General features: G+C 40.8%; 1 protein-coding gene across 3 annotated transcripts; it reads right to left on the bottom strand.

Moving 5' to 3' along the window:
* Positions 1–1,467: 1,467 nt before the first annotated feature.
* Positions 1,468–25,171, bottom strand: zbtb7b (zinc finger and BTB domain containing 7B). Of its 3 annotated transcripts, XM_072679944.1 has the most exons (4): positions 25,001–25,171; positions 17,837–17,985; positions 4,703–5,658; positions 1,468–3,827 (listed from the first exon to the last, which is right to left on the bottom strand). In XM_072679944.1, exons 3-4 carry the CDS (start codon positions 5,650–5,652, stop codon positions 3,281–3,283), a joined length of 1,497 nt encoding a protein of 498 aa, XP_072536045.1. In that variant the 5' UTR covers positions 5,653–5,658; positions 17,837–17,985; positions 25,001–25,171; the 3' UTR covers positions 1,468–3,280. The 3 variants fall into 3 exon arrangements, with proteins under 3 accessions (XP_072536045.1, XP_072536046.1, XP_072536044.1); XM_072679945.1 differs by lacking the exon at positions 17,837–17,985; XM_072679943.1 differs by lacking the exons at positions 17,837–17,985; positions 25,001–25,171 and adding an exon at positions 8,095–8,775.
* Between the last annotated feature and the right edge of the window lie 2,597 nt (positions 25,172–27,768).

The following is a 27,768-nucleotide window of genomic DNA, read 5'->3' as shown; positions in this document are numbered from 1 at the left end:
ACATATTGCATAATCATTTGCATAATAAGTTTAGTGCATTGCTCATTATTTCCTGAGAATAGTTGCCACAAAAAAACCCCAAACAGACAAACAAAACAAACAAAAAAGGCAGCTTGACCCTTTACAAAGCAAAGATTTAAATAATTTCGGTCTTTACATAGACGTTGCACATTTATGCTGCAGAAACACTTCAGGAAAATGTACAATCAAAGTGAAAGCGCTGAGTTGCTACTGCGTATCATTGAATGAAGGAAAATATCATATTAGTGCAAATGAAGCTTGATGTGAAACAGTACCGCACTTATACCAACTGTATCTGTCCTGAATAGACTCTGACTTCTAACAGACCAGGTTTCATTCAGTCTGTTGCCGTCTTAGTTTGACTTGTTTCTAATCACTAAGTAAAAATATATGAATTACTCCCATTTTCATATGGTCTAAAAGAGATCTGAACTAGGAAACAAGAAAGGTTCTAAAGCCTTTGAGAAAAGCTAGGTATTTTTGTTTAATTTTATTTTAAAATGAATTAAAGTCACAAAATGACTGACTTCTAATCCACACTGAAATACCAACTATATAACCAGAAACTATATTATATATATTTATATAAATTTATATATAATAGACATATGTGCTGTAGATAGACCTTTTACAATATTACTCTGAAATAAAGCTCTTAAATAATTATTTCCTCTGTGAAAGGCAAAAACGTGGTCCCTCAAAAGATCTATTCATTTCCCCCACCTCTCCTGGCCCTTTCCAGTGGTATTACTAGGTGGCGTTGTCTGTCTGTCTACTTTAGAGGTTCACCATGTTTACACAAAAAAAGGAACAACAATTGTTGTCACAAAAGTGACATCTAGCTGCAGTCCTGATGACCAATCCTCATGCTGGGCAAAGCATCGGCAGAAGTTAGTCAGATAGTTGGTGATAATTGGTGGTGAGGTAGGTAGCATTAATGTCAGGTGAAAGTGGTACAACATTTGTAGTATCACAATTATGTTCAGGATTACTTCTGGTGTGTGTTATCTAACTAGCTGCTAATTCTAAACTAGAACCCTTTAAACCTTTCATCTTGACGGAGCATTTAACATCTGCCCAGCGCAGAACATTACAACAAACTACCCACCAAAAGGAAACAGTCCATGATGAGTCCCACCTACACACCTTTACAGAAGTAATGTGATTAGAGAACAAAGGCCTGCAGCATGTAGAGCACAACATCTACAACCTAGCACCCTACCTTTCTTGGTAGGGTTTCACTCCAGTTTCCGGACCTGGACGAGTTTGTTCAAGTAAATCTGGTTGACCACCAAGTGTTGTTCTTGATAGTTAGGGATGTAACAATACAATGTATTGTATTCTATCAACTTGCGCCATAATATATCATGACTACAAGCAGGTTAGCTTGTGGCTAACATTATCTCACATCAACAGTGTCAGATTGGGATACTATAAAACATTACATTTCTTTGAAATATTGTACTTTAATAATGTCAAATGAATTAATAAACTGAAAATGGAACATTAACATATTAATGTAAGGCACATTTTCAGCCACACCTTATCTCTGCAGTATTGAAAAATGTGTTTAATCAAGTAGCCGCTGGATGGTATTGAATGGAGTTCTGAATTCCAGGTCCAGCAACTGGTTTTAACCTGCAGCGTTAAAGACCTTGTGCTCTCAATGTCAAGAGCACCTCTTTGTTTGGGGTGGGGTCCAACTATATCTGTGCATTACAAAAAGGAAACAAGGCAAACTGGAGTGTGTGTGGAACCAGCTTGCAGCAGCAAAGCTCTGAGCATCTCACTCACACACACACACACACTCCCACACACACTCACACACACACCTGAGGCGAGCACAGAGGAATGCTGAACTGCTGCAAGTTTTCAGGGTTGGGGTGAGGGTCAGTTGTAACCCAAATCTAAACCCAAATCTTACACTCAAGGTCACTTTCTATGTGAGGGCTACATCAGCTCCTCGCTCAGTGCAGTAATGGAAATCAAATCAAAACCTAGAGCCACTGGAATTACAGCAAACGCTTTAGACCAGAGGGAGAGTGTGGCGACGTGGAGAATGACCCAAACATCAAACCAGGAAAAATTACAATAAATATCAAACAAATAAATAAATAAATACACGTGCAGCTCCCTCCTTTATTCCTGTCTTCCCTTTCCCCACTGCTATCAGCTCCCACTTTGGAACGGTGAAAAGGACTACAGCATCATCAAAGCTACTCACAAATAAGTCACCACTCCCACCACGCCAACATGTAAGAAGTAAACAAAAAGCAACAGAAATCAAAAAATCCCACTTTTTTTATATTTATATCTTTTCATGGTTTTGTGGAAGATATTTTCAAGTAAGGGGTTCCAGTATTAACTGCAAAATATAGTTTTCCAAAGCCCTTCTCAGATTCTCAGAAAGTTTTAGAAATGGACTGAGTTCAGCATTTTTAACAAAGAAGTCAGTAGAAACACCACCTCAATTTTATAAAAAGCCACAACAGTCTTTAAATTCATCAATTTCAACTTCATACACAATAAATAAGAATTAATTCAATATATTATTTGGTATACAAATATTTAAGTATAAGCTATTTATGCTTTAACTTCCCTTGTTTTGAATGAAATAGTCAGCAGCTTCAGACAGACAGATTTCTAAATATGAAGTGCACCTGTGCACACCTTCTTAGAAGAGTCTAGAACTACAGAGGTCAGCATTAAGCCACTCTCCACCACTAGATGACAGCATTGTATTACTAAAGGGGAAAATAAAGGAAAAGCTAGACTCACATTTTCTTTGTGCTGCCGTCTTACACTAAACTTACATTATTATTTTTGCATAGCATCAGCAACAACCTTCACCCCGGCCTGCAGAATATATTATTACCAAAATAAATTTATATTACATTTTTACCATTAAGCAATAAGATTGAATCTGAACACAAACTGGCAACATAAAATAATAAAACCAAAACATAGGAGGACATGAAAATGAAAAAATCTGAATCAACATATTAGAGGTCTGTAAAAGACAGCTGAATAGTCTGAAAACCCGTTTCTCCTTTAAAAAAAAAAAAAGAAGAAGAAGAAAAAAAAAAACTAACTTTGGTCTCTTCGGTTTGAGCTGCAAGTGCTCCTACGTTTCTCTGCATGGTGAGGAAGACTGTTCATGATGAAGATGACAAAGAACAGGTGCTTCCTTTCTTATTTTTTTGATATGTCTGTCATCTTCATACTTGATCTGCGTGCTTGTGCGCACATACACACACCTCTAAAACTCTTCCTCTTCTCCATCCTCGCCATCTTCTTCCTCCTCCTCCTCCCACATTGTGTTTGTGAGTGAGGTGCTGCTCTCTCGTTCTTCCATGCCAGCGGCCCTGTGGTGGCCCTCCATGGCCCTCCAGAGGATTCTGGGGTAGCTAACCCCGCCTGAGTCCAGCAGGGCTGGTATGCACGCAGCTGCTCCAGGGCTGTCCTGCTGGAACAAGAGCTGGCCAGTAGAGGAGCCAACTGACGTTGCAGACAGCCGGAGAGCGGCATGCTGGATCTGGGCTGGAGGGGAAGGGACCTCCTCAGGCCCTTTTCGTGGCCTGCGTGTGCGGAATTCCAGGCAGCTGTGGCCCTTGCGGTGGCGTTGAAGGTGGTCCTCACGGGCGAAGGCTTTGTGGCACAGCGGGCACTCATAGGGCCGGTCACCGCTGTGCAAGGACAGGTGGTTTTTAAGATCGTATGAGTGCAGGAAGCGGGCAGGGCAGCTGGGGCAGGGGTAAGGACGCTCGCCTGTGTGCTTCCGCATGTGGATCTTCAGCTTATCGTTCCTGCCAGCAGTGGGAGGGGAGGAAAACATAGTTAGAAGACAGAAACCTCATGGAAACTCACTGAAACAAGTGAAACTAATTCGGACAACAAATGTTTCCTTTCAACTAATGCATCCTGTTACATGTTTGGGCTTTACAGAACACTAACTCTAAAAATCTAGAGAGATCCAGTGCAAAATGAAAGGAGATGAGATTATGGCATTTGGGGCTCAAACACTTACATTTTAACTCAGAATGGGTTTGTTCATTAGAATATAACAGTTCAGGTGTGTCAGCTAATTAAAGCCAAAGCTGTTAAAGCCAAACTTTATGCATGGCATACTATATCAGATCCCTCAAACAGTAGTAATTATACAACAAAATTAAAAACACATCTAATCTTATCTAGAAGTGTTGCCTTTCATACACATAAGATCAGTTAAAAGTAATAACCCACTGCAAGTGTGAATATTCTGATAAACATCCAGTTAAACACTCCAGCTTCACTTCACACAGAATAGAATGTTTGCTACTGGTCTACTAAGCTTGTCTGACTTTGTAATGATTGCTACAAAATACTTTTTTCACCATTTTTAATTTCCACCCATGAACTAGAACTCTCCCCATCACATGATGCAACCAGTGCTGGAAGGCTGAGAACTACAATATGCTTCCAAGTCAAATGAACCAAGCCACATGAACTGAATCATAGTTAATGTCATTGAGCAGTTGACCACGTTCGGAGGAGAGCACTAATTGCCAGTTCTGCTATATCAGATGCTCGAAATGGCTAGTGTTGCCTGAGTAATGGGAAGGGGAGGATCATTTCACCCAATCATCTTAAGAGTTAGAGGTTTAATTGGGGAGATCTCCTTCCAAATCCTACTCAAACATACCGTGTGAACCGGACTCCACAAGCCATGCACTGAAAGGGCTTCTCCCCAGTGTGCGTCCTCATGTGGCGCGGCAGCTTTCCCGCACCATGGATGATCTTCTGGCACACAGGACACTGCTGCGGCGTCTGAGATTTTCTCTTTCTACCGCCTCCTACTGCCCGCCCTGCTTCGGCTTGCACAGGAAGACCGTGAGGAAGAGAGCTGACTGGCCGTTCACCCCTTGACTCCTCCTCCTCTTCCTCTGAGGGAACATCTTCTTGCAGCTGCTGGCGGAACCAGCGAGCGTGGTCTCCTCCTCCATTCAACACCATCCCTTGTTGATTGCCTTTGGATGCCCCATTTTGTGGGTGCTCCTGGTGCTCCGGGCTGGCCGGTAGTTCATATTCGGACATGTGGTGTCTGACCGGCTCGGGAGTCTGTGTGTTCCTACAGGCCTTAGCTACATGGCGGCGGTCCTGCTTCCTGCGTGACTGTGCTCTATGGCCATCCTCATCCACAGGACGGGGCACCTCTTTACCTGACTCGCCTGCCTCTCCTGCTTCACCCAAGATGTGGCGACAGGCATCAGCCACACACTGGATCCCGAGCAGCTGGGCTCCTTCCATTACTTCCCGCATACCTGAGCTGCGGATGGTAAGCGTGGCTGTGTAAGCAAACTCCAGCAGGGCGTCCAAAGCATCTGGTGATACACAGTCTAGCTGGCACACACTGCAGCCTGTGCCTACACTACCCTCTGTGTTCTCCACACCCTCCTCAGCCCCAAAGAGCCGACGGAAGTAGAGGCTTACGGCAGCCATGACGGAACGGTGTGTGGGATAGCGGGCACCACGTGAGGTCAATGTGAGGTCACAAAGCAGACCCGAGCGACGCTGTGCATTGAGGCGGGACAGGAGCTCGCTGCTGTGCTCCGGGAAGGGGATCCCGATCAGGCCGTCCTCTCCGGGAGACATCGCCACCTACAGGAGGACAGAGAACAACATTTGGTGAAAACAGTCATCACAAAAGCTGCTTTAATGCTTATTAGTGTTGAGAATTTTATGTATTGGCTGTATTGTTAGAGTTAGATATTTTTTCTTTTGGGCTCAAATTTCACTAATTAAAAAGGTCCACTGCAAGGCCCACAATACAGGATTTTTAAAGTACTAACTGATGTTCAAAACATGCCCACACATAATGACATTCTTCACCACTTTTTCTGACATTGTTCATTGTTAGTCATCAAAGTCCCTACACTATAAGATCTACCCAGAATAAAACACCACACACGACCAATGGCTCTGATCCTTAATCCCTTGCAAAACTTTCGCGTGAACTGCTACATCATGGTAGCAGATGGGAGCTTCCAACAAAACAGTGCCATGTCCGCTAGTGCCCTATTCACTATCCCTTACATGCGCAAATCTAGAACCCTATATACAGCACTATTATAGGAGAATTCAACAAGGTAGTTAATCATTTTGGACACCTCATTATGTGCAAGCTATTTAGATGTGTGACAGCAGGATCAACAAGCTTATACATACTGTAACACAAGCTTAATGTGAACACCTAAGTATGTACATGCATACGTTGCATACACACATTAGGTAAAGACATATACAAGTACACTGGCAAGTTTCATTTGGATGGCATCAAGGTTGTGTTTCACACCAGAGAATCCGCATCTACCCGACACCGCCCCGACCGCACTGGGTAAAAAGATCTGAGAAGTATTGATTAGACTAATACATAAACAGAGTTTTACATTAGGACTGTTACATATAAAACAGAATTACGGTTTGTGAGACAAATTATGCAGTGTTTGATGTAGTGTGAATTGTGGTCTGATTGAGAGACGTTGTGAATGATGTCTTAATTCTGACATGTTGCTCAGGAGGGGGTGTGAAGTTATGACTGCTGCAGACCTGCTATAAAATGACATTAATAGGTTAGGATCAGTGTTTGGAGGGTCAGAGTGTTGGACAGGGAAGACAAACAGGCAGGAAGATCGACATAAATGTCTGGAGAGAGAAATTACTCTGACAGAGGTAAACAAAAAGTCAGAGCTCAGCATTACTTAATTATACATACAGAGGGACTGAACAGAAGCATGTGTGAAGAGAGAAAGACACATGTAAATGTGACTGTGAAGGAGAAGGATGTGTGTGTAGGTGGGATAATGCAAGATCAGGGAAACTGCAGCAGTGAAGAGAAACTTTACATTTAATTGTTCCACTCTAATCAGTCAGATCAGAGCTGCACCCCAACACACAGCACACAAGGTAGAGACACTGCAATAACAATTCAAAAAGACGAGTCTTTAATGATGGGCATAAGAGAATGTCTGACTAAGGTTTGTTGCAATATTTTTCCACTCCATCAACGCCATCTAGAACCAATATTACACATTTTAAAAATGCATTAAAGCCTTAAATTTAAAAGGTCTGTTTTTAGTCTCTCATAATGTTTACAGTAATAAACCAAATAATTATTAGGTCACTGATATACCACACATGTAATCAACTTTCATATCCAGTGAGATGGAAAACATTGCAAATAACTTAAGTTAAGAGTGAGAACTAAAGTCTGACAGGTCTGTGAAGGTTAAAGGGTTAAAGTGCAAGGCAAAGATGGCGTTTACAGTACTCTTGCTAATTTGCATGAACTGTTATGCTGCCGCTTGTTTTGATCTGATGGAGTGTCTCCTCATCCGACCCCCCACCCCCTCCAGTTCTGCAGAAGTGCACACACCTGAGCCCGGAACTTTCCACCAACAACCAACCGCCGCTCCACTTCCCCTTAGCAACCCGCAGCCCCTCTCCAGCCCATAATACTGAGGAACAGAGCCACTCAACAACACCTGAATAACCTGCTCCAAAACACACACACACCCTCTCTCACTCTCTAGGAATGAGATTTCTTTGGAACAGGTGTGGCATCTTGGCACTTCTGCCAATGTTACACAAGAAGGAGAGGAGTTCAGAGCAGAAAAGCTTCGTTCTGTTTCTTAGTTAGGAACATGAAGTTTCTGTAATCCGCACAGGGTCCAAAACAGACACACAAGCTGAAAGTACATTCCACCCCGAGCATCCAATTCACACTCACACTCGTTGGTTCAAACATGCCCCTTGCTACTGTAAAATTTAATGCAGTGTGATTGAAAACACTGAACACAAATATGATTGGAAAAACTAGTTACAAAGCAGTGGGAGAGAAAAAAACACAGCAAGACAATTAAGCGATTTTCTTATTTTTACAAAGCAGTTACCGTCCCATGCAAGTTGATGAATCTACGTAACATTTACCACTAGCGTAACCATACTGGCGGTTCACATAGTTTCTGCGTATCACTTGCTTGCTTTCTTACACTTATACACACACACACACACACACATGGCTGGATCATACTGTACCATCCTGCCGGTCATAGAGAATCGTGGCGCTGTGGACGGGAGCCTTGCTGAAGCGTGGGTCATGGCATCCGTATTCAGCTTCCTCTCTTCTCCTCCCTACCAAAGGTTTCTCTTGTTTTTTTTTTGTTGTTTTTTTTTAGGGGTTCACCTGCTCCTCTTGTTCTTTTGACGTTACTTCTTTGAACGTTTTTGGGGTTGCTCACCCTTCGGTGGGGATCGCTGATCTGCGTTCTCTCTTCCTCTCTTTTCTTTCTCTTTGTTCTTCCTGTCTTCTGAAAAGAGATGTTTGACGAAGAATAGCGGCGATGGAGAGAGATACCCCTCCCCCCTCGCCTACGACTCCTTCGCTCCAAGCCCATCGGCTCGTTTCGAAACGTTCGCAAGTTTCCGAAAAACAAAATCCCTCGACCTCCGCAATGACGTGCATTAGATACACTAAGCAGGAAACGCCTTTCATGACATTGTAAAATGCAGCCAGGTGCATTGAAATCCGCCATCTCTAAAAGTACCTTTGCGACAACCTTCAAATCAAGTAATGTAATGTGATTCGCATTTTTACACTACAAGCGAAACAAACCAAAAAATCTTTGTTTTGAGTGCTGCTAAGCATCACCTTCTCAGAGCTAAAGACGACAAGTCCGCTGCAGCATAAATCTGTACAGCTCTTGCTGACAATGGATCCTTAACAAGGATCATCAACTCAGGGCTAAGGTCCAGTAGAGTTCACTCATCAGTTAATTGCAAGGTTTACGTGGCGTGTTTGAGCAGAGAGATCATCAAGCTGTGCTAAACACTGTTAAAACTAGCCTTAGAACTGGATGACTCACGATCTAAGCCCTTTCAACAAGAAAGCAGAGAAGCGCAGGCTTCTGACTGAACCCACTGTCCACTTCAGTACAGTGCTATCTCAAAGTACTGTGAGGAACTCACTGCATTTACCAGGGCAACAATACCATTCAAGAACAATTACTTACTATGCAAATCCCACAATCTCTGCAGCCACACGATCCACAAAAAACACCTTTAAGCAACCTGAAGTCAAAGAAATGTAGCACAAAATAGCACTACTGTGACAAAGTCGCATCAAGTCAAGTCAAGTGGGTTTTATTGTCATTTCAACTACATACAGAGTACACAGTGAAACGAAACAATCTTCCTCCAGGACCATGGTGCAACATAGACAGTGCAAAACACAAGTGCAACACAAACAAGTGCGGACAGACAACACAGTACAGACAGAGAATAATAAATAATTGCCGGTAGTGTGCAAATTCTGCAGTGTGTAATAAATATTGAGTCCAGTGAGGTAGTAAAGTTATTAGTGCAAATGCTTTGTGCAAAAAAAAAAAAAAAAAAAAGCTTCCCATTTTATCTGGGGTAAATGGTTGGGGGGGGAGAGAGAGAGAGAGAGAGAGAGAGAGAGAGAGAGAGAGAGAGAGTGTGCATGTAGCAGAAACGACATCAGGTCAGAAGTTGAGTTCTATTCTTCTGAATTGGAGACGTGATAAGAACAGAAATAAAAGCAATATTCCTTTACTACAATATCAGTAGTACCAAATTCCATATTCCTGTTTCCTTTTAGACGGTAGGTGTAGCAAAACATGTAGACATTAACACATACATGGAAAGCTGCAAGGACACAAATATCCCTATCTGATCATTGGGGCAATATATTACAGGAAGGTGTATAAATCTTACCTACACATGAGGCTCATAAGGTGAAAGAATGTAAATAGGCTCAACAACTCATCAATGTAACTACTTTAGCAACAGAAGGAGATCATGTTTTCTTTTTTAATCGGACAATAAATAACTAGTATTGTACCAATATTAATGTAGAAATGTACATTTTGCAATTTGAAATACCAGCATTGCTTTGCCTTGTTATATTTAAATGGCTGAGTTGTGTGCTTACCATGTGTGTGCAAAGTATAATGTTTAGCATTCTGTTCTAATATTCTGTTCTCATAAAAACATTTGTGCTTAGTTTATACAGTGTGTTTGTGCATTTCACTAATAATTAATAGCTGACTACTGTAATGTAATTTTACATTTGTAATGTAATTTTACATTTGATAAATTACTAGTGTTAAACTGTTAGTATTCACAAAGATGTTTGTAAGTGAGAGTGACTGCTGGATAATTTGAATTCTAGCTGTGATTTGGATGAACTATTGAAAATCACATAATATCACTAGTATTAATAACGACCAAAAGGCTGGGGAAATACATCCTAATGATCCACATTGCAGGTCAAGTGAGCCAGGCAAGCATAGAACAGAACACCGTCTTTAGGGTAATTTTAGGAAAGATGCACATTTTAAAATTCACAGATGGCAAATGAGAATAACAACCAAAAATTTGCTTACAAAAAGCCAAGAATAAAAATAAAAAAAAAAGAATTTTACTTCTGACTTCTGTAAGAGGGTGGGATTCCGGATAACTGGCGTCACCCATGAGAGACACACACTCAGAAAAGTGAAACATTTTTACTTGAGAAACACAAAACACACCTACACTAAGGATACTGCACTAGTGTCCTAAAATTAACCAATTTCTACTCAGTAGCAAGTACAGTAAAGAGAAGATAGCTCAACGCTGACAAGAAGCACCCACTCACATACACCCTCTCTCTCTGTGTCTAAACCTTTTTGACTCTGTCTTTTCTCAATTTCTCTTAGTCACCATCTTCCTGCTTGTTCTTATGGCCTGCTGTGTTGAAACTGTTTCAGACTTGACAGACACACAAACAGGATCCAAGCCAGTTTTTACATTAAAATGTCTGTAAAAATGTCAAACAATTCTAATAATTCTATCAAAAAGCAAAAAGCTCAGTATAAAACTCAGTAAAGTAGTAAAAACTCAGTATAGTATGTTGAATCTGCGTAATCTGAATGTTTTGTGTCATGTGCAATCTAGTTCTGTTTAAGCTTTTAGACAATTTTTCGTAAAGCAATCTAGCGTGTGGTGAGGCGCCTAAGGTGAACGAACTACAGAAGATTAGGTTGTTGAGGAACTGTGGTCTCAAAATGCTCTTCCACCATTAGACGGAGTACAGATAAGACTTAAAACAGGGTTGACATGTAAAAAGACTCAAAGTTTCACTCTCTCTGGGTACAGCTTAACCTGCTGTTAACCAGGACATACATTTCTGTTAAAAAACAATCGGATGTTGAATTTAAGTGAGAGCGGTTGGGTTCACAAGAAAGAGCAGTATAATTCAGAATAGAACGTGTTTCTGTTTGCCTCAGAGCGGATCCTCTCCTCCTACTCCTCTCGTAACAGATCAACTCTCCTCTCCCCGGCCAAAAATATGGTTTCCTCATCCCTTGTACTGGCAGATCTCTGACTGAAAACGACACAAACTACTTCTGCCCACAATTAAGCATCACAGGCAGATGATATAAAGTCCCTCCATCTGAAAGGCTAAAATGAGCAGCATTCTATTCTAAATATATAAATATAAAAAACACAAACAAAAAAGAACAAAAATAAAATAATTTAATAAATAAATAAAACACGCAGGTGCGCGCGCACACACACAACACACACACACACACACCAGAATTTGTTATGGTTCTTGTCACACTGTCCACCATATCACCAGAAAAGCAGAAACTGAAGGGAAAAAAAAAGTGACTTTGGAGAACAGTGACACTAACAGACAGCAACATACTGCTTCCAGAAAACCCATCACAATCTTAAAGAACTTCAAGCAACAGATTTTCTTTCTTTGTCCGTCTAAGCAATGCTGTAGCTACAGCCGATGAGGAAATCACAACATTCTCTGAAGCTCAATCACATTTTTCCATCACCCAGGATTTCAAATAAATAACAATGGACAACGGAACAAGTCAGGAACCTGGACTATCATAAAAATATATAATAATAAAAAAACATATGAACACATACTTCAATACCAAAAAGCATTTGGTTGTGCACCACTGTCCCTGGATTAGAAACCAGTAAAAGTCAATATATTAGTAATTTTTCCTGGTCAATAATAATGAACAGTTAGATTTTAAAGGTTTATGGAATATACAGAAGTTAGTGAGATCGATTTTCTAGTTTGCTGCGAGCATCCGGTGCACCTTCAAATACTTTTCTCTTCGCCTTTCAGGTGCGCACGCACACACACACACACACACACACACACACACACACACACACACACACACGGCTCAAGTAGCCTAGCTGTTCCAAAGCCGTAATAAGGAGGTCATCAGACATGTGATCACACAGCAATTACAGCTCTTACACATCACATGTACTTATAACAGACTGAACAGTTACAGCAAATAAATAAAACCATCAAGCACGCACACACCACAACAGCTGTCGCACACTTAGGACATACTTAAGTATTGCTGTGACAATTTGTTTTAAAAATCAACAAAAGTTATTTTTACAAAACAGCAATGCAGCATCAAACCAAAAACACAGAGTTTCAGTTTCCCCAAATGTACAGCAGCAAGCAAGCCCAGGAATGGAAATTTAGAGTCATGCTTCCCTGTTCAGATCGTGTGCTGTTCATGTCGTCCTCTGACTTTCATTCTCTTAGTCTTCTGCTTTTTCTTTCTACGGAGCAATAGGGGCTTTGGGACTTATGTGCACTGTGTGTGTGTGTGTGTGTGTGTGTGTGTGTGTGTGTGTGTGTGTGTGGTGGAGAACAGGTTGCTTTAGGTGGGGCTTAACGGTTGCACACAGGAACGGGATTCTCGTACATGTACATTATATTACAAACACCAGCTCGCACACATACACAATACTGGAGAAACACATTTACAGAAAGTGGGTACGTGTGTGACTATTAACACTCAACAGCATATTTATCTATGTGAAATGCATCCCTCTTCCTCTCTCAGTCTCTCACACACACACACACACACACACACACACACACACACACACACACACACACACACACACACACACTCTAGAGGGGGCATTTGAATTTCAGTTATTGGAAATTCTGGGACATTTCAACACACACAAAAGGACAAGAAGAACACGTCCAGCCTTCCAAACCAATATCAGCACTGTGGCTATTTGCATCTTTGAACATGATAGAGTTGGTCAGAACCCTCTCGCTCACACAGACACACACATATGTATGCATACAGTGTGACTGAGGGAGGCAAAGAAAGAAACTGCGACCTAGAACACAAAATATAGAACAGAGGAACAATACCTACTACACAATATTTGCTGTAAAAATATGTAGAATGCAATAATATTCTTCAGAAAGTAATAAAGGGGAGATGCCTCGTTAATTATTCATCTAAAGGTGATGCTCAACTGCATCAATTATGGAATATAGGAACTGACTACACTCACTTTTAATTAAAGCAGTTCAATTAAATTAAAGAGTATTTAGCAAAATAAAATCCTCTGCATATTTTCAAACATAAAAATCCAAAAAGAAATTGTCCTGGTTTTATGGACTACTGTGTATATAGTTCCTGCCGACACATTTATGTATTAAGTGTATTAAACTGTTGAAATTTAAAATTTCAGGTTAGGTTTACTGATTTCCTAAAGAACTGTAATGGAAATGAATGGTGTAAGGTTAGCGATTTACACCTTAGTACTGAAAGTACTGTGTGAGTGAAAGTAGGCCATAGCTTTAGTTATGTGCAGCTGCTGCCAGGAACTTTACATTATTCAGCACCACTGTAGGTTTGCTGAACTGTCGGTCTGCCACAAGGCCAGCAGTTGGCCAGCCTGTTTATATAAATAAATAAATAAATAAATATATAAACACTCCACACACCCCCCCCTCTCTTAATTTACCATTACAATATTTGACCAATATTTGCTAGTGATTCAATACTGAAGTAGATTTATCGGTGGGATCAGCAGAAATGTCACAGAAAATGTGTTAATAATTAGGGACAAAACATTGTGGGTAGAATAACAGAAACATGTAAAATGCATTCACACCTAGATATTTACATAAGAAAAACGATGGAATACAAAAAAGCCTGAAAAGAACGTAACCTTGCAACCTTGCAAAAAAATGCAATTAACAGAAACCAAAAATCTCCCAGTGCTACAATAGTTATATTTTATTTTAAAAGGGATTTGTAGTTTTGAGTTTAGAACATCAGACAACTGAAGAGATAAATCATATTTTGCAGTTTAACTAAATCTATTGCAATCTAAAACTCAAATAAAAGAATACAAGCATGTGACCATAAGCAATAACGCTACTGAAGTAGAGCTGGGCATTTTGACAATATTTTATCGTATTGTAATAAATTTTGTTATCATGGTATATGCAATCTGCATATATAATGTATTGTATTGTGGATTATGGATATCGTCAGTGCTTAAAAAGCACTGATTAACCCCACATTTCATTACAAAGAGTGTAATCAGTATTATTTAATTCAATGCAGTGAAGCATATTTTGAGTAAAAATCACAGTACTCCATATGGTAGAGTATTTAAAATTTACACTGTTGGTGCATTTTGTCTACATGACAAACTATTGTGATAATTATCATATATCGTACAAATTTCTTTAAATATTGTGGTAGAAAAATGTTTTATATCAATCAGCTATATTCTGAAGTATTTGTTTTTTGTGTAAAAATGATAGACATTTGAATTAAACAGCTTATCTGACTGCCAGAGGTAATAAATATGAAATAAATGTGAAATAAATAAATAAATGTATTGCTGAAGAGGGGCTGACAAAGATGAGCGGATGAAGACAATGGAGAACCACAAAAAGGAAAGACATATACATGCTGAGGGGGGAGCAAGGGAAATTCAAAGAAAAAAAATGTCGAAAAATGTCTGAGATTTGAGGAACGATCCCACAAACCAAAAATAGAAAATACATCGCCTCCCTTTTACTAAAAACAGCTGAGTTCTTCGAAAACACACAAGAAAGGGCAAAGGTGGGAGGTAGAAAAAGGCTGTGTGTCAAAGTGACAAAGAGATTGCAAGAGATACTGGGGGGGGGGGGGGGGGACAGACAGGAAAATCAAGTCTGAAAAACTTAATCTGAATGTCAGGTGGGTGATAAAAGGGGGGTTGGGGAGAGAGAGGGGGAGAGAGAGAGAAAGAGAGAGGGGGGGGAGAGAGGGGGAGAGAGAGAGGGGGAGAGAGAGAGGGGGGAAATAGCATGATCAGACAGAAATGGGGTGAGAGTGGGAGAGACAGGAAGTTGCATTGTGCACAGGTGCAAGTACGTATGTGTGTGTGTGTGTGTGTGTGTGTGTGTGTAGGTTGTGTTTATTCTGGTAAAGATTTCAGGAGAATCATTTCGGTCTGGGGTCTAAATCTAAACTAAAAAGCAGCTACATAGCAGATGGATGCAGAGCTGAAGGGACACTGCTGTCCCAGAAGCCTTTTAGGCCATTTGAATACTATAGCCCTACAAATCATCTGTGAACCACAAGACATAAGAAACCCGACAGTATTTAAGCCAACTGCTAAATTTAAACAGCTCTACAATTTGGTTCACTTTAGTTATTTGTATTACTACTACAGACACCATTACAATACAGCTGAAGGTACTTTTTGGAATCTTGACAGGTTATGCAGTTTTTGCTCAAAATGTGTATATATGGTCAACAGTCCACAGCTTTGTTGTAATATATACAGCATTTTAAAACACCATTGTTTAAACATTTTAAAAACAAAAATCAAACTGAAATGAATAGTGCTGAAATGTGACATTTCATCACTCACTGAACCATTTTATAAGAACTGAAACATTATGAAATCAAGAGATTTACACAGCTATATCCTACAGATTAGCAACACCTAGCTACACAAACATTCACACACAAGCACACAAATTTACCCAGACAGCACTTGTTGGTACATTATCCAACAAACCAATTCAAACAGCACACTCTACAACACACTCTGAAATAAGCCGGTGCACAAAGTCTAAAGGCTCAGCGATCTATTCATTAAAGCGAAGCTGTAAGAAATTCTGATCTCATAGAGAAGTATTTGAACCAAAATGAGTTAAAAAAACATAGCATGCATGCACATTTATACAGAGTGCTGAATCACACTACGCATGTGCATCAGTAAAGTATGTGTGAGAGTGTTTGTGTGTGTAAGGTGTTAGCCCTTCATCTGCACTATCTGTATCTGGTCAGCACTTTCATGTCTACCCTCAAGTCTATGTGAGAACTCAAGAAACAACGTGTTTCATTGCAAGGGGTACTCCATGTTGTGTGTGTGTGTGTGTGTGTGTGTGAGACCAGGATTGCGTTACTACCCTATAAGGGAGGGTCCTCGCAGTTTTGAGTTGTGTGTGGTTGTGTGATGTTGCAAAACCAACTGATCCTCATCAATTTCCTGTTTCTCCACTCTTTCTATGTGTCTCGGTAGCTCACATTCTCTGTAAGCCTCATAGATAAGAGAGAGATAAAGCTATAGACCAAAAACAGCAAAGAGAATAAGAGACCAGAAGGGAATAAAGCTTGTGAAATTCGGTCAGACGAGAGCCAGAGAGAGAGAAACAGAGATACACAGAGAGACACAGAACGAGATTGAGAGACAGAAAGAGACAGAGATACAGAGAGAGATACAATAAAACATAATTTACAGTTCACACATTGAAAAGATCATGCCTTCCTAAACAATCTCAATTAGACCTGATCTGACTATACTATATCTTTAGAACACTAGATCTATAAAAACGGACAAGTGTGAACAATTTTCAATCTTCAGCTGAGATATGCTTTTTTTTATACCAATTCAGACACGAAAACATTCTGGCTAATTTACTACATTTGACACAGAAAATGGTGAAAATCTGACTTTGCTGTCCAACACTTAGATTCAGTTAAGCCTGGGTTTTAACGCCACCAAGAAGGAAATCAAGAGAAAGAAATGTTGGAAACTTGAGCATTAAGATCTACACTCTCACACAAAGAGGTGTAGGTGCTGAGCTTTAGGTCACTTCCTGCAAGACCCTCATCACTCAGCAGAGGAATCTTGTGATCTTTGTGCTGATTTAGCCTACTATCCCTCACCATCCTAAGATCCATATGACCACACACATGGTGTGTGCGCGTGCATGCGTGTGTTGACGTCTGTCTGGTGGTCGGTTGTCAATATGACTGAAACTTGAATCAGAAAAAGGAAATGCCAGTCCACTTCCTCTAGCAGGACAGACAGTGCAGACAGTTTAAAAGCCGAACACTGCATTTTTCCCACTGCCCCCCCATAGTCTCTCTCTTCCCCTCGGCCGCAACACGAAACTGAAACTCCTAAAGTGTGATCAGGGGGAATTTTACATGGGTCCCTATGCCCTGATTAAAACACTTACAGGAATGTGTGTGTGGGGGGTATGTGTGCATGTGTGTGGGCAAGCGCGTTAGAGTGCGGTTCAGGGTCTTTTTAGAGGAAGAGAAAGATCTATGAAAAAAACAAAACAATCATATGGTCATGACATGACAAATGCCAAATCTCTTTCTGTCTCTTTCTTTCAAATACAAAACACATAAGGGATGATCTTTTTCAATATTCAATGATAATCGAAAAATGCATAATTTGATCTTCAAGTGGTCTAATGTAATTCCTGTAAAACCCAAAACATGAACTAATAGCATGGAAATACCATGAAATAACATGTAAAACTATTTTAACAACCAGATGCTATTTAATGAAACCAGTTACAATTCTCAACATCAATAATGTCAGATCCAGTTAAAACACACACACATACACACACACACACACACACACACACACACAAAGAACTCACCTAAAGCCCATAAACTCACAGATGGATACTTCTGCGCTTGTTTCTCCTCTTTAGTTGACACCACTCTCACCCGACCGGGAGTAATGACTGTTGGATAAACTGATGGGCTGATGTGATGAGCCGTACGAAGGATCCCAAAAACAATAGTGCTGCATGACACACAAAATACCATATTGCGATTATATTTCTACATACTGTGGTTGCACAAGGCCTTGCAATTTACTAAAAACACATTAGTGAACCCTAAATGTGATGACAACAGGGAACAGTACTAGCTGTGGAATTGACACAGAAATAATCGGAATATGGACAAAGGCAGACCCTGCAATTTACTTGAATATAGATGTTTTATTACTTTTTGAGCGCTCAGGACAAGGCTGGGGTGGATCAGTAAGAAATGAGAAATGTAATAGTACAATCAGATGTCAACAAGGATGTAAGCTCAAGCTCAGAAGATGAGCACCAGGCATTTACATTAAAGGCATTTGGATGACGATCTTCTCCAGAACGGCAGACAAACGTATTAAGACTCTTATTGGTGTAGCTTTCCTGGCTGGGGAATCAAACTCAAATCATAGCAGTGTTGCTACCCACTAGACTAGTCACCAACAGAAAGCTAATGTTATCCAAATCTTTACACAACTTTGCTAAAACCAAACCCTTTTAACTAGATGGGAACTTGACAGAAGGCTATTTATGGGGTCTTTAACATGGGGGGAGACATGGTGAAATATATGGTGCCTTTAGACACCACCATTTTAATACACACATACATTTGTGCCTAAACTATAACATTAATTAATTGACTTTGCATTGTACAAGCAATGAACAGTAAAACACAATCAGGGTACATATTTTGTCTTCGTTGATGTGTCTGGGTGGTAATGTTGACTCATAAGAAAAGTATATAAAAAAAACTGTGCAAAAAAATGTTGAAGTATGGTCACTGTGTACTACTGTCTTCTCCCGACAGTGATGGGAGCAGACAGGGCAAACAAAACCTGAATGAGGTATCCAGCAGATGCAGGCCACTTGAAAGAAACATGCCACTCTGTATTCAGTACTTACTGTCAGGACCTGCTTGAATTAATCTTCAACTTTTGTTTTATATATAACTGAATATTAAATGTAAAAGTAATTTTTTATTTCAAATGAATTTTAAAATGATTAAATATACAGATAATGTTGCGTTAGTCACCATCGTTGATTTTCTCTACCTTATCAAATGGAGGAAGATAAACTGTAAAATATGTAGAACATAATTAAACAAACAAAACAAATTGCAATGTAGTATTAGGATCATATCCGTATAAGGCCAAGTCACGTAACTGCAAGTGCAAATGCATCCAAAATTAATTTAAAATAGATACAAAACAAATGCTCAAAACACTTCAGCAGGTGGTCTGCTCTTCAAGACGCATTTGGCAACCAAAACCCCTCCTAGTACAACCAAAACTCCAGTAATATTGTCGCACAACAAGCTAATTTGCATATTTTAGGACAAGTTGTAAACAGGGTCATAGTTTCAGCAATGGCATCAGCACATGTGCTTGGAAAAACCTGTTCTCCGGACTAGAGTCTTATCTGTATCTCCAGCCAGTCACTTTTGAAGATAAACATGGCGGAATCTGGCAAGTGCCCTACATTGCTGTGGGCAAATAAAAACACTGTGTGGCCAAAAAACTTCCATGACAAGAAAAGCAGAAATGAGGTAGAACAAAGAAAAGTGGCTTTTTCAACACTAGTAAGTAGTTATTACATGTAAAAGGGAAGAAGATGGTTGCAAAACTGTGGATATTATAGGTTTGTAACTGCAGTAAATAACCACAAACCAATGGAGTAGCTACATCGTTTTGCCATGTTTACAGAAAATGGAAGGCAAAAAACATGGCAGACTTGGTGTGAATGTGACACCACATTAAACATTGCATGCGTTTTTTTTGTTTGTTTGTTTGTTTTTATCTGAAAAATAGGATTTGGTGTGAACAGGCCTGCAGCTAACAATGCTAACTAATTAACGGGTACTGACTAAAATGGATGAAACTCAAAAAAAAGAACTATTGGCAAACACACTCAACTATTCTACAACAGCTAATTGTTATGAGCCAAATCATAATTCACTTTCAGTGACATTTCAGCGAAAAATGCTAATGCACACAAGCACAGTCTCTCTGAAAAAGAGAGTTTATGGGTGAGAATGGAAGGCTGATCCAAAGAAATATGAAGACAACAGCATTAAATTATCTTGTAATTGTCTACATAATGTAACCATAGTAAACATACAGTATTGCACACAATTGTTTGTTTTCAGTAATGTGTCAACACCACCACGTGGTTAGCTATATCAAAAACCTTAGGTCGTATTGAAATTACAGTACATACAGATTTCAGATTTTGATCCAGTGAATGAAATATTAAGCAAAGGATCTGTTCCTAAACATAGTGCTGACCCCTCACTCCCTCCCAAAACAACATCCAAAACGTTTTAGCTCCACAGTTTCAGATTTTACTGATTAAACACCATATGGACCAGCCATGGCAGCCTTCTGAAGGAGGTTCCCTGTCCTGAACCTACCCCTGGCCCCCTAGGTCAGCCCACCTCACACCTGATAAGATTGCTAGCTAGAGCTGGGGCTGGACCAACCTGAATCTCAAACCAAGTAAACTGTAAAAGTTGGCAGCACTGATATGCTTGTGTTCACCTGAACAGAATTATATGTCACTGGAAATCAGATTTCGAGAGGTTCATGTTTCCAAAAAAGATGAAAAAGTAATGTCTACATAGAAACGCTCCACAATGAAGTTTCCTTCTTCTGTAAAGGGGCCAATTTTGGAGCTGCAAGGTTTCAGCGTGACAGCAATGACATAAAACAAGAATGAACAAAATCTTGATACATGCAGCAATAACCCCATTTGAAATGAATCAGCTCAGATCCAGGTTCGTAAAACTAGACTTAAGTAAACCACGGTTTACGTACCTGGAGGGAACCAAGTGGTTTAGCTAGCTCCTAGCCTTACAGCACCAGACATACTGCAGGGAGAACACGCCAACCCGAGAGAGCTTATTCACTTGTTATTACACCACTGTGCTTCAAACGCGAAAAAAATACATTATTACTTTTGCTAAGTAATTTTCAATACTTCGCAAGCGCTAGCCAAGTTACTTTTCACCTACCTCTGCATCAAACCCAGTGATACAGAGGTGGCTAACTGAACGGCAGTCTGTCTGGCTGGTTAACTTCACCAACTTACCTAGCTAGTTAGCTTGCTTGCTAGCTAGATAACGTTTCGTTACATTTATGTTCCAATGTCACGACAAATTAGCTGAAGCTGGGAATAAATTAATCAAAACGTATAAACCTAACATAGCTAAAGTAGACATTTTAACACAACTGCGATTACTACGAGCTAACTAACTAACTAACTAACGAACGTGCAAGAAGTAGCTAAGTTGGGGCTTTCGTCCTCGCTGTGGGGCTCCAGGTGACCGTTGGTTCAAGGGTTCCGTTAAATTTTGAATTTTGGATGACTGTGCGCGCGGGGTGCGGGTGCGGGTGCAGCAGCAGCGGGTGCAGCAGCAGCAGCAGCAGCAGCAGCAGCATGGTGGATAGATCGCTACTGATGCGCTGGAATAAAACACTCATACAACCACAACTCATCCTAATCTTCATTTAGCCCAGCCAACAGCTCAGCACATCCATTTCAACTGCAGTATGACAGGCTAACCTACTAATCTGCCCTTTAGCAGCAATGGCATCAATTCCACAGCCAGCTCAGGACAGAGCCGAGACTCGCCACTCATAAACTACTGTTGACATTTTTTTACTCATCATTTCTTTCTTATTTTCAGCAAGAAAGATGTAATGTAATTACTAAACATTATTTTGAAAGGTTATTAAAAATAATGTATGTTTCTTATGTAAGGTTTTATTGTCTTCTACCAAGTTCATTTTTAATTATTCAAGATTAATACAAGTTGAGTGTAAAGTTTTTAAAATTACTGATTAGTAGAAACATCCAGTGAAGTGACTTTTAACAGCATGGAACTCCAGCACCTCCCACTGCTTTCAACTATTCTGACTGACAGAATTATGTATTTATTTATTTTATTTTTTTTTTACATCTAAATGGTCTAAATTATTTTGTTTACACCTGAACAACTGAAATATATTAATTTTACCCCCCCCCCCCCCAAAAAAAAAAAAAAAAGAAGTTAAGAAAGGCCCTTTCTATTTTAGACGAAGACAGATCTGCTGTGCAGTCTTATGGCACCCTTCTAATCAAATAAATGCAGAAACACCATAAACACACATACACTAAGTGGAAACAACCTCTTTTAGAAATCACAGTGTAATTAAATAGATGGCGCCTGGCACACAGGCACTGTTCCAAACACCAGCAGCCTCTCTCTGTAAGTGAGTTACAGATTTGCTGGCCGCGAGGGAACCGTGAGAACAGTGTGAGCTCCAGGTGACTAAATTACACAGGTAATTACGTTACCATGGCAGTGACGTCAGGAGGGGGGATGGTGGCCAGCAGGTTTGGGATATCAGAGAACAGCAGCTCCGCTGTCTGTCCCACAGGCAGAAAGACCTCCGAGAGGTCAGACCACATTTCTCCTGTTGACGTTTGTGAGTGTCACTGGTGAGATGGCCACCATGTGTGTATCTAAGCTGAAGGTGCGGAGTGCATGGTACACAGTCCAACATCAGTGCCCAGCATCACCAATTTGCTTCTGAAACCAAATGCAATTCCACCTCACAGCATTTTTTTTTTTTTTTTTAGAAGAGTAGAGGAGGTTACTGGGGTGGAGGGGGGGGGGGGGGGGGGGGGCGGACGACTCCCTATTAATGCCCTGTATTTCAGAAAGAAACTTTGGAGGAGCAGGTGTCTATAAACTTTTGGACATACAGCGTATTTCACATGCAACCACGTAGGACGAAAAAATAAAAGTCGACTGCAGTCACCGTACACCCACAACTTCAGACTAGATGGCAACACTGATCTAAGCCTCAGGTGAGGGCCACAGGTGAGCACCTTGAGCCGCAGGTGAGGGCCGTGGGCCGTAAGCCCTTCCTGAACCAGTCGAGCTGGTCGAGCCAGTCCACTCGGCTCTTCTGGGAGAGTCAGCAACACGTTTAGACGAAAAGGAAGTAGCACCTCGACCTGCTCCTCAACGGCCAAGCGATTAGCAGGCTGAACTCATGGTGCAGCATACAGACCTGAACTGAATCACTTTATTAAGTAACGCAGAGTGACACAGCACCGAGAGTCTGTGTCAACATTAAGTTACAACACATACAGTGTGCACAGACAGACATAGAAAGCCACACACCCATGTCTACACGCTCACACAGCGTACGTATGTATGTATGTACACGTGTGTGTGCAGTATAAACAGAGACACAGCAGGGTATGAAAAAGAAGATTTGGGCAATGACAGCTGAGCAATGATCACCGTTAACTGGTGGTGCTGTATGATTTCAAATTTATACCGGCATGCTGAGATACTGACTATTTGAGTATGAACATTATAAGCCATCATATTTTAGTTGACAAATTATTTGTTTTTATTTACGCCTCAGCCTTGTACACGTCCAATATTCTTTAAAAAATGTTGTATAAAGCCTCAGAATAAAATACATATTAGTACTACTACTAGAAGACTCCGATTTGTGTTGCAACATCATGCATTAAGCTTTTTCAGCTTTAGACAGAGTTCTCCTCAAGAGATAGGACTGTGCAACCCAGTGCAACCCCAAGACATCCTCGCAGTGTGACGATAGCAAACATCTAGCAAAGGGATTTAGCCAATGTCTTCTATGATGAAATAAAACCGTGCAGAGAACAGTGACCGTGAAGGAGAACAGACATGCTTAACTGTACTGCCTAATGCAATTTGTTTCCACTGCATGTCATTGAAATGTGCAGTCTAACATGCATGTTGCTACACAAACTTTGGCTCAAACCCCAATAATGAAGAATATGATGACAATAAACAATGCCTGCAACCTCCCAAAGCATCCAGTGCAAAATCAAAAAGTGAGGTAGACATGTTGCCTCCCCCAACTCCCACCTGAACCAACGCGTTTCTATTTAGTTTGCACATCATATCTAAATATTATGAACACGATTTTAAAGAGCCTCTCTGTTTTTGCCTCTGAGCCTTTAAGTCTCTGTTCTGATTGGCTGTCCTGGCTGAAATACTCTTTATAACTTCAGCATGAAAGGGTGGGGCTAATGTATGCAAACACACAGGTTTCCATAACTTCACAGATACAATGAATTTAAAACGGGTCGTTTTTGCAGCTTAGTTCCCTCCATATGTAAACACCAGGTTTTGAAAATTGAACTGATGATGTTTATACTCTACATAAAGCTCCATGACTTCAGGCCAAACTTGTCAGAAGAGTCAGAGAATCTTCAAGTCCATACAAACGATCCTTAAATCCTTAGTGAAAATGTTTATGTACATGACATTAACACGGTTTAGGTGTGGGAAGAGTAATAAACCAGTCCAAATTCATAATGATGACATCTGGGAAAAACGGAATAAGTTTTGAGCAGCTTTTCTCGCAGACGAAAGCCACTGACAACCTGGAACCGGACCCTCAGCTTGACCCCGAGTTGGACAGCCGGTGATACAGCAACTCCTGCAGGGTGAAGCTGAGTCCCATTAAACCCTCACTGTGTATGAAACTTTGATGAAGAGGGGCAGAGAGCCTACAGTAAAGCTACGGAGTGTCAGTAGGACTCCCTTTGAGGTAGCAGTTCCCTCTGTAGCTTCAGTAGATCAATAGCTCTCAGTACCTGAGCGCCTCTCTCTCTCTCTCTCTCTCTCTCTCTCTCGATATATATATATCTCTCTCGCTCTCCCGAAGCTGCCTCACCTGTCCTCAGGTAACCGCACCGCGTGACACGGCGAGAGCACCAGCGACCTTCAGCAGAAGCAACACACACACACACACACACACACACACACACACACACACACACAGGGAGAGGGAGGGAGCGGATGAGTGCGGGTAAAGCTCGCGCACTGCTCCGTTTCTGTCCCTAACCGGCGAGTTTCGCTCGAACTCACTCCAACGACCCACACACAGCCTTTCTCCTCAACACTAATCACACACTTCCCAACACTCGCCCACTCTCTCTCGTGCTTACCTGTCTGTGTGTCTGTCTCGTTCTGCCTCTCTCTCGTCTTCACCTGTCGCTACGCGTCCCACCTGTCCGCGCGCGCTTCCGGTACACTGCCGCCCCGCGATCGCCCCTCCGTCACCTTTCCGCGACTCCGCTTCCGCTCGCGGACGATTCCCACCCACACGCGCGCTCACACACACACACACACACACACACAGGCATACACACACCATCCTGACCCCACCCACACCATCCTTTACCCTCCCGCCCCCACCCCCCTACACTTACACACACATTCACGCACTACTACTCCCACCCCACCCCCTCTCACCCGCAAAGTCTTCTTCTTCTTCCTCCTCCTCCTCCTCCTCCTCTATTAAACCCAGGAAGCGGGTTGTCCTACTTACTGCCGCTCAGTCTTCTCCACCTGTATTCCGCCAAGTCCCGCCCCCTGCGATGGGATTGGCTAATAGTTTATAGTGACAACCAGCCCACCATTCAGTGATGGCAATGGCTCCACTGCGTGTGTCTGAAATTGTTTATATAAAATAAAATGATATAAAACAATAGGGTGTAATACTAATGTTTTTAGATTTGTAATAACTGTGACAATCTGTAAGAATAAAATATTAAATGATGAACAGAGTTGAACATGATTTCATAATGACTCCTGATTCAGAATGAAATCTCACTGAGATAATTATTATTGTGAAATTATCATTATTTCATAAGATCTTTTTTCCCCAAAATCCTAACACTCTAGATTATACCATTGGTTTATATGTTGGTGTCCAGCTGATAACAATGCAGTCTACAATGCAGTCAGATAACAGGTATCATGTGACAAAGATTCCAAACTCTTGAACACTAGTGTACACATATAGTTATGCTCAGGCGTTTATACATACACTTGTCATAGACATGAATGTCATTATTGGCAGTATTGGGCTTTCAATGATTTCTGTGAACTGTGCTCTCCCAGTGACAGAATGAACTGCAACATACATCTTTGATAGGAAAATAAAACAAGATCATGTTATATATTTGTATGTTTACACAGTCAAATCCATACATGCAAGGTCCATAATGTCCATAAAGCACTCCTACTATGTGATTAAATGTCCCTTAGCAAGTTGTACCATGCCCAGATGCTTTGGTTCGCCATCAACAAGCTTTGCCCACTCTTCTTGGTAGCAGTTAAATTTGTTGGTTTCCCAAAGGGTTGAGGTCAGGACTTTGGGAAGACTCTTCCAAAAGCTTAACGTTAGCCTTCTTTATCCATTCCACAACTATCTTTGACGCGTGTTTGGGTCACTGTCCTGTTGGAACACCAAGTAGTGCCCAAGTTTCAACTGTCTAGCTGATGATTTAAGAGTCTGCTACAGAACTCTGAGGTTGTCCTCCTTATTCATTATTGCAACCATTTTGTGCTGTGTACCAGTTCCACTGGCAGCAAAACAGCCCCAGGGTACATACTACCACCACCATGCTTAACAGTTCAGTGTTCTTTGGATTGAATGCCTCACCATCATTCCTCCAAATATACAGTACCTCTGGTCATGGCAGCCATACAAGTAAATTTTGTATCTCATCTAACCATTAAACTTTCCCCAGAAGCCTTTTATTTTGTTCATAAAGGCAGCTGCAAACTTTAACTGAGCTTGAAGATTTGGAGCATGAGCTTCTTTCTTGGTCAGCAGCTTCTCAGTCTATAATGCTAAAAACGTTGCTAGACTTTAGACACTGACACTGGTGTTTATGATAGGCCTGTGCCTTGGTGGTTCTTGGGTTGTTTCTCACCATCCAAACCAATTTCCTCTCAGCTGAGGGTGACAGGTTGTGTCGTCTTCCAGACAGGGGAGGAGACAGACATGTTAAACATCCGGGGCTTAGTCCTAATGTCCAGGACAACGCTCGCCTCAGTAGATAGTCTTTACAATACTGCTTTAATTTACATTTATAGCTAATTAAATATTCACAGAAAAAAAACATTTTTAGTGTACAAGCAGGGTTGTGCAAAGTTGCAAAGCTACACTTAGTATAATCCAAGTTAACAGAAATGAATAAACATATTGATGATTTACAATTAGGCTATACTTTTGCCATTTTAATATTACACAATGTTAATAAAAAGTTATAACCTAACTTAATACCAGCACAATAACTTTGCTAACTTTAACCAACGCCTCGTCAAATTTATCACATTCAAACGACTGTAAATAACTTTATGTCTGTGACATCTCTTGGTTTTACACTAATTTTTGTTAAAACGTCTAAAGAAGCACAACAGTCTGGCATTTTCTCCTATTTAATGGGTCAGAATACCACTGTTAGATCGTGATGCCAATGCAGCATCTACTGTAACACTATAAAACTCAACTAACATTTTATTATACGAACAATGTCACCCTTTCACTGAGGACTCACCCGAAACACTCTTTCCGCTGTTCACCACTCGGTGCTGATGTTGCTGAAGCTGAATCACTTTGTATGGCTGATGTTTGTGGTTGACTCCTCTTGAAAAACATTCTTATAACTACCCATGATTACCTAGCTCACTACCTACTAGCAAGCTTGCTCCCTGAGATGACAGACTGAATGGGGAAAGATCAAAATACCCAAAACTGAAGGTCAAATCACACTGAAGATTCAAAAACTAGATAAAATCTTAAAATTTTGTAGCATTTCGCAAAAGTATGATTTTTCAGCTTGTTGTGGCTAATTCTCTTACGCAGATCTTCATATCGAATGGGGGCTTTCCCCACTAGCATGCTGAACCTCATTGGCTCTCA

This window comes from Salminus brasiliensis, chromosome 5 (assembly GCF_030463535.1).
Source record: "Salminus brasiliensis chromosome 5, fSalBra1.hap2, whole genome shotgun sequence".
NCBI classification, from domain to species: domain Eukaryota; kingdom Metazoa; phylum Chordata; class Actinopteri; order Characiformes; family Bryconidae; genus Salminus; species Salminus brasiliensis.
This window is presented reverse-complemented; position numbering and strand designations above follow the sequence as displayed.

Coding starts and splice junctions, on each gene's coding strand:
- zbtb7b (XM_072679943.1), bottom strand. CDS start 8,157: ATGACCCACGCTTCAGCAAGGCTCCCGTCCACAGCGCCACGATTCTCT. Junction 5,659..8,094: donor TCTCTATGACCGGCAGGATG/GTACAGTATGAT, acceptor GTCCTCCTGTAG/GTGGCGATGTCTCCCGGAGA. Junction 3,828..4,702: donor TGTGGAGTCCGGTTCACACG/GTATGTTTGAGT, acceptor CACTGCTGGCAG/GAACGATAAGCTGAAGATCC.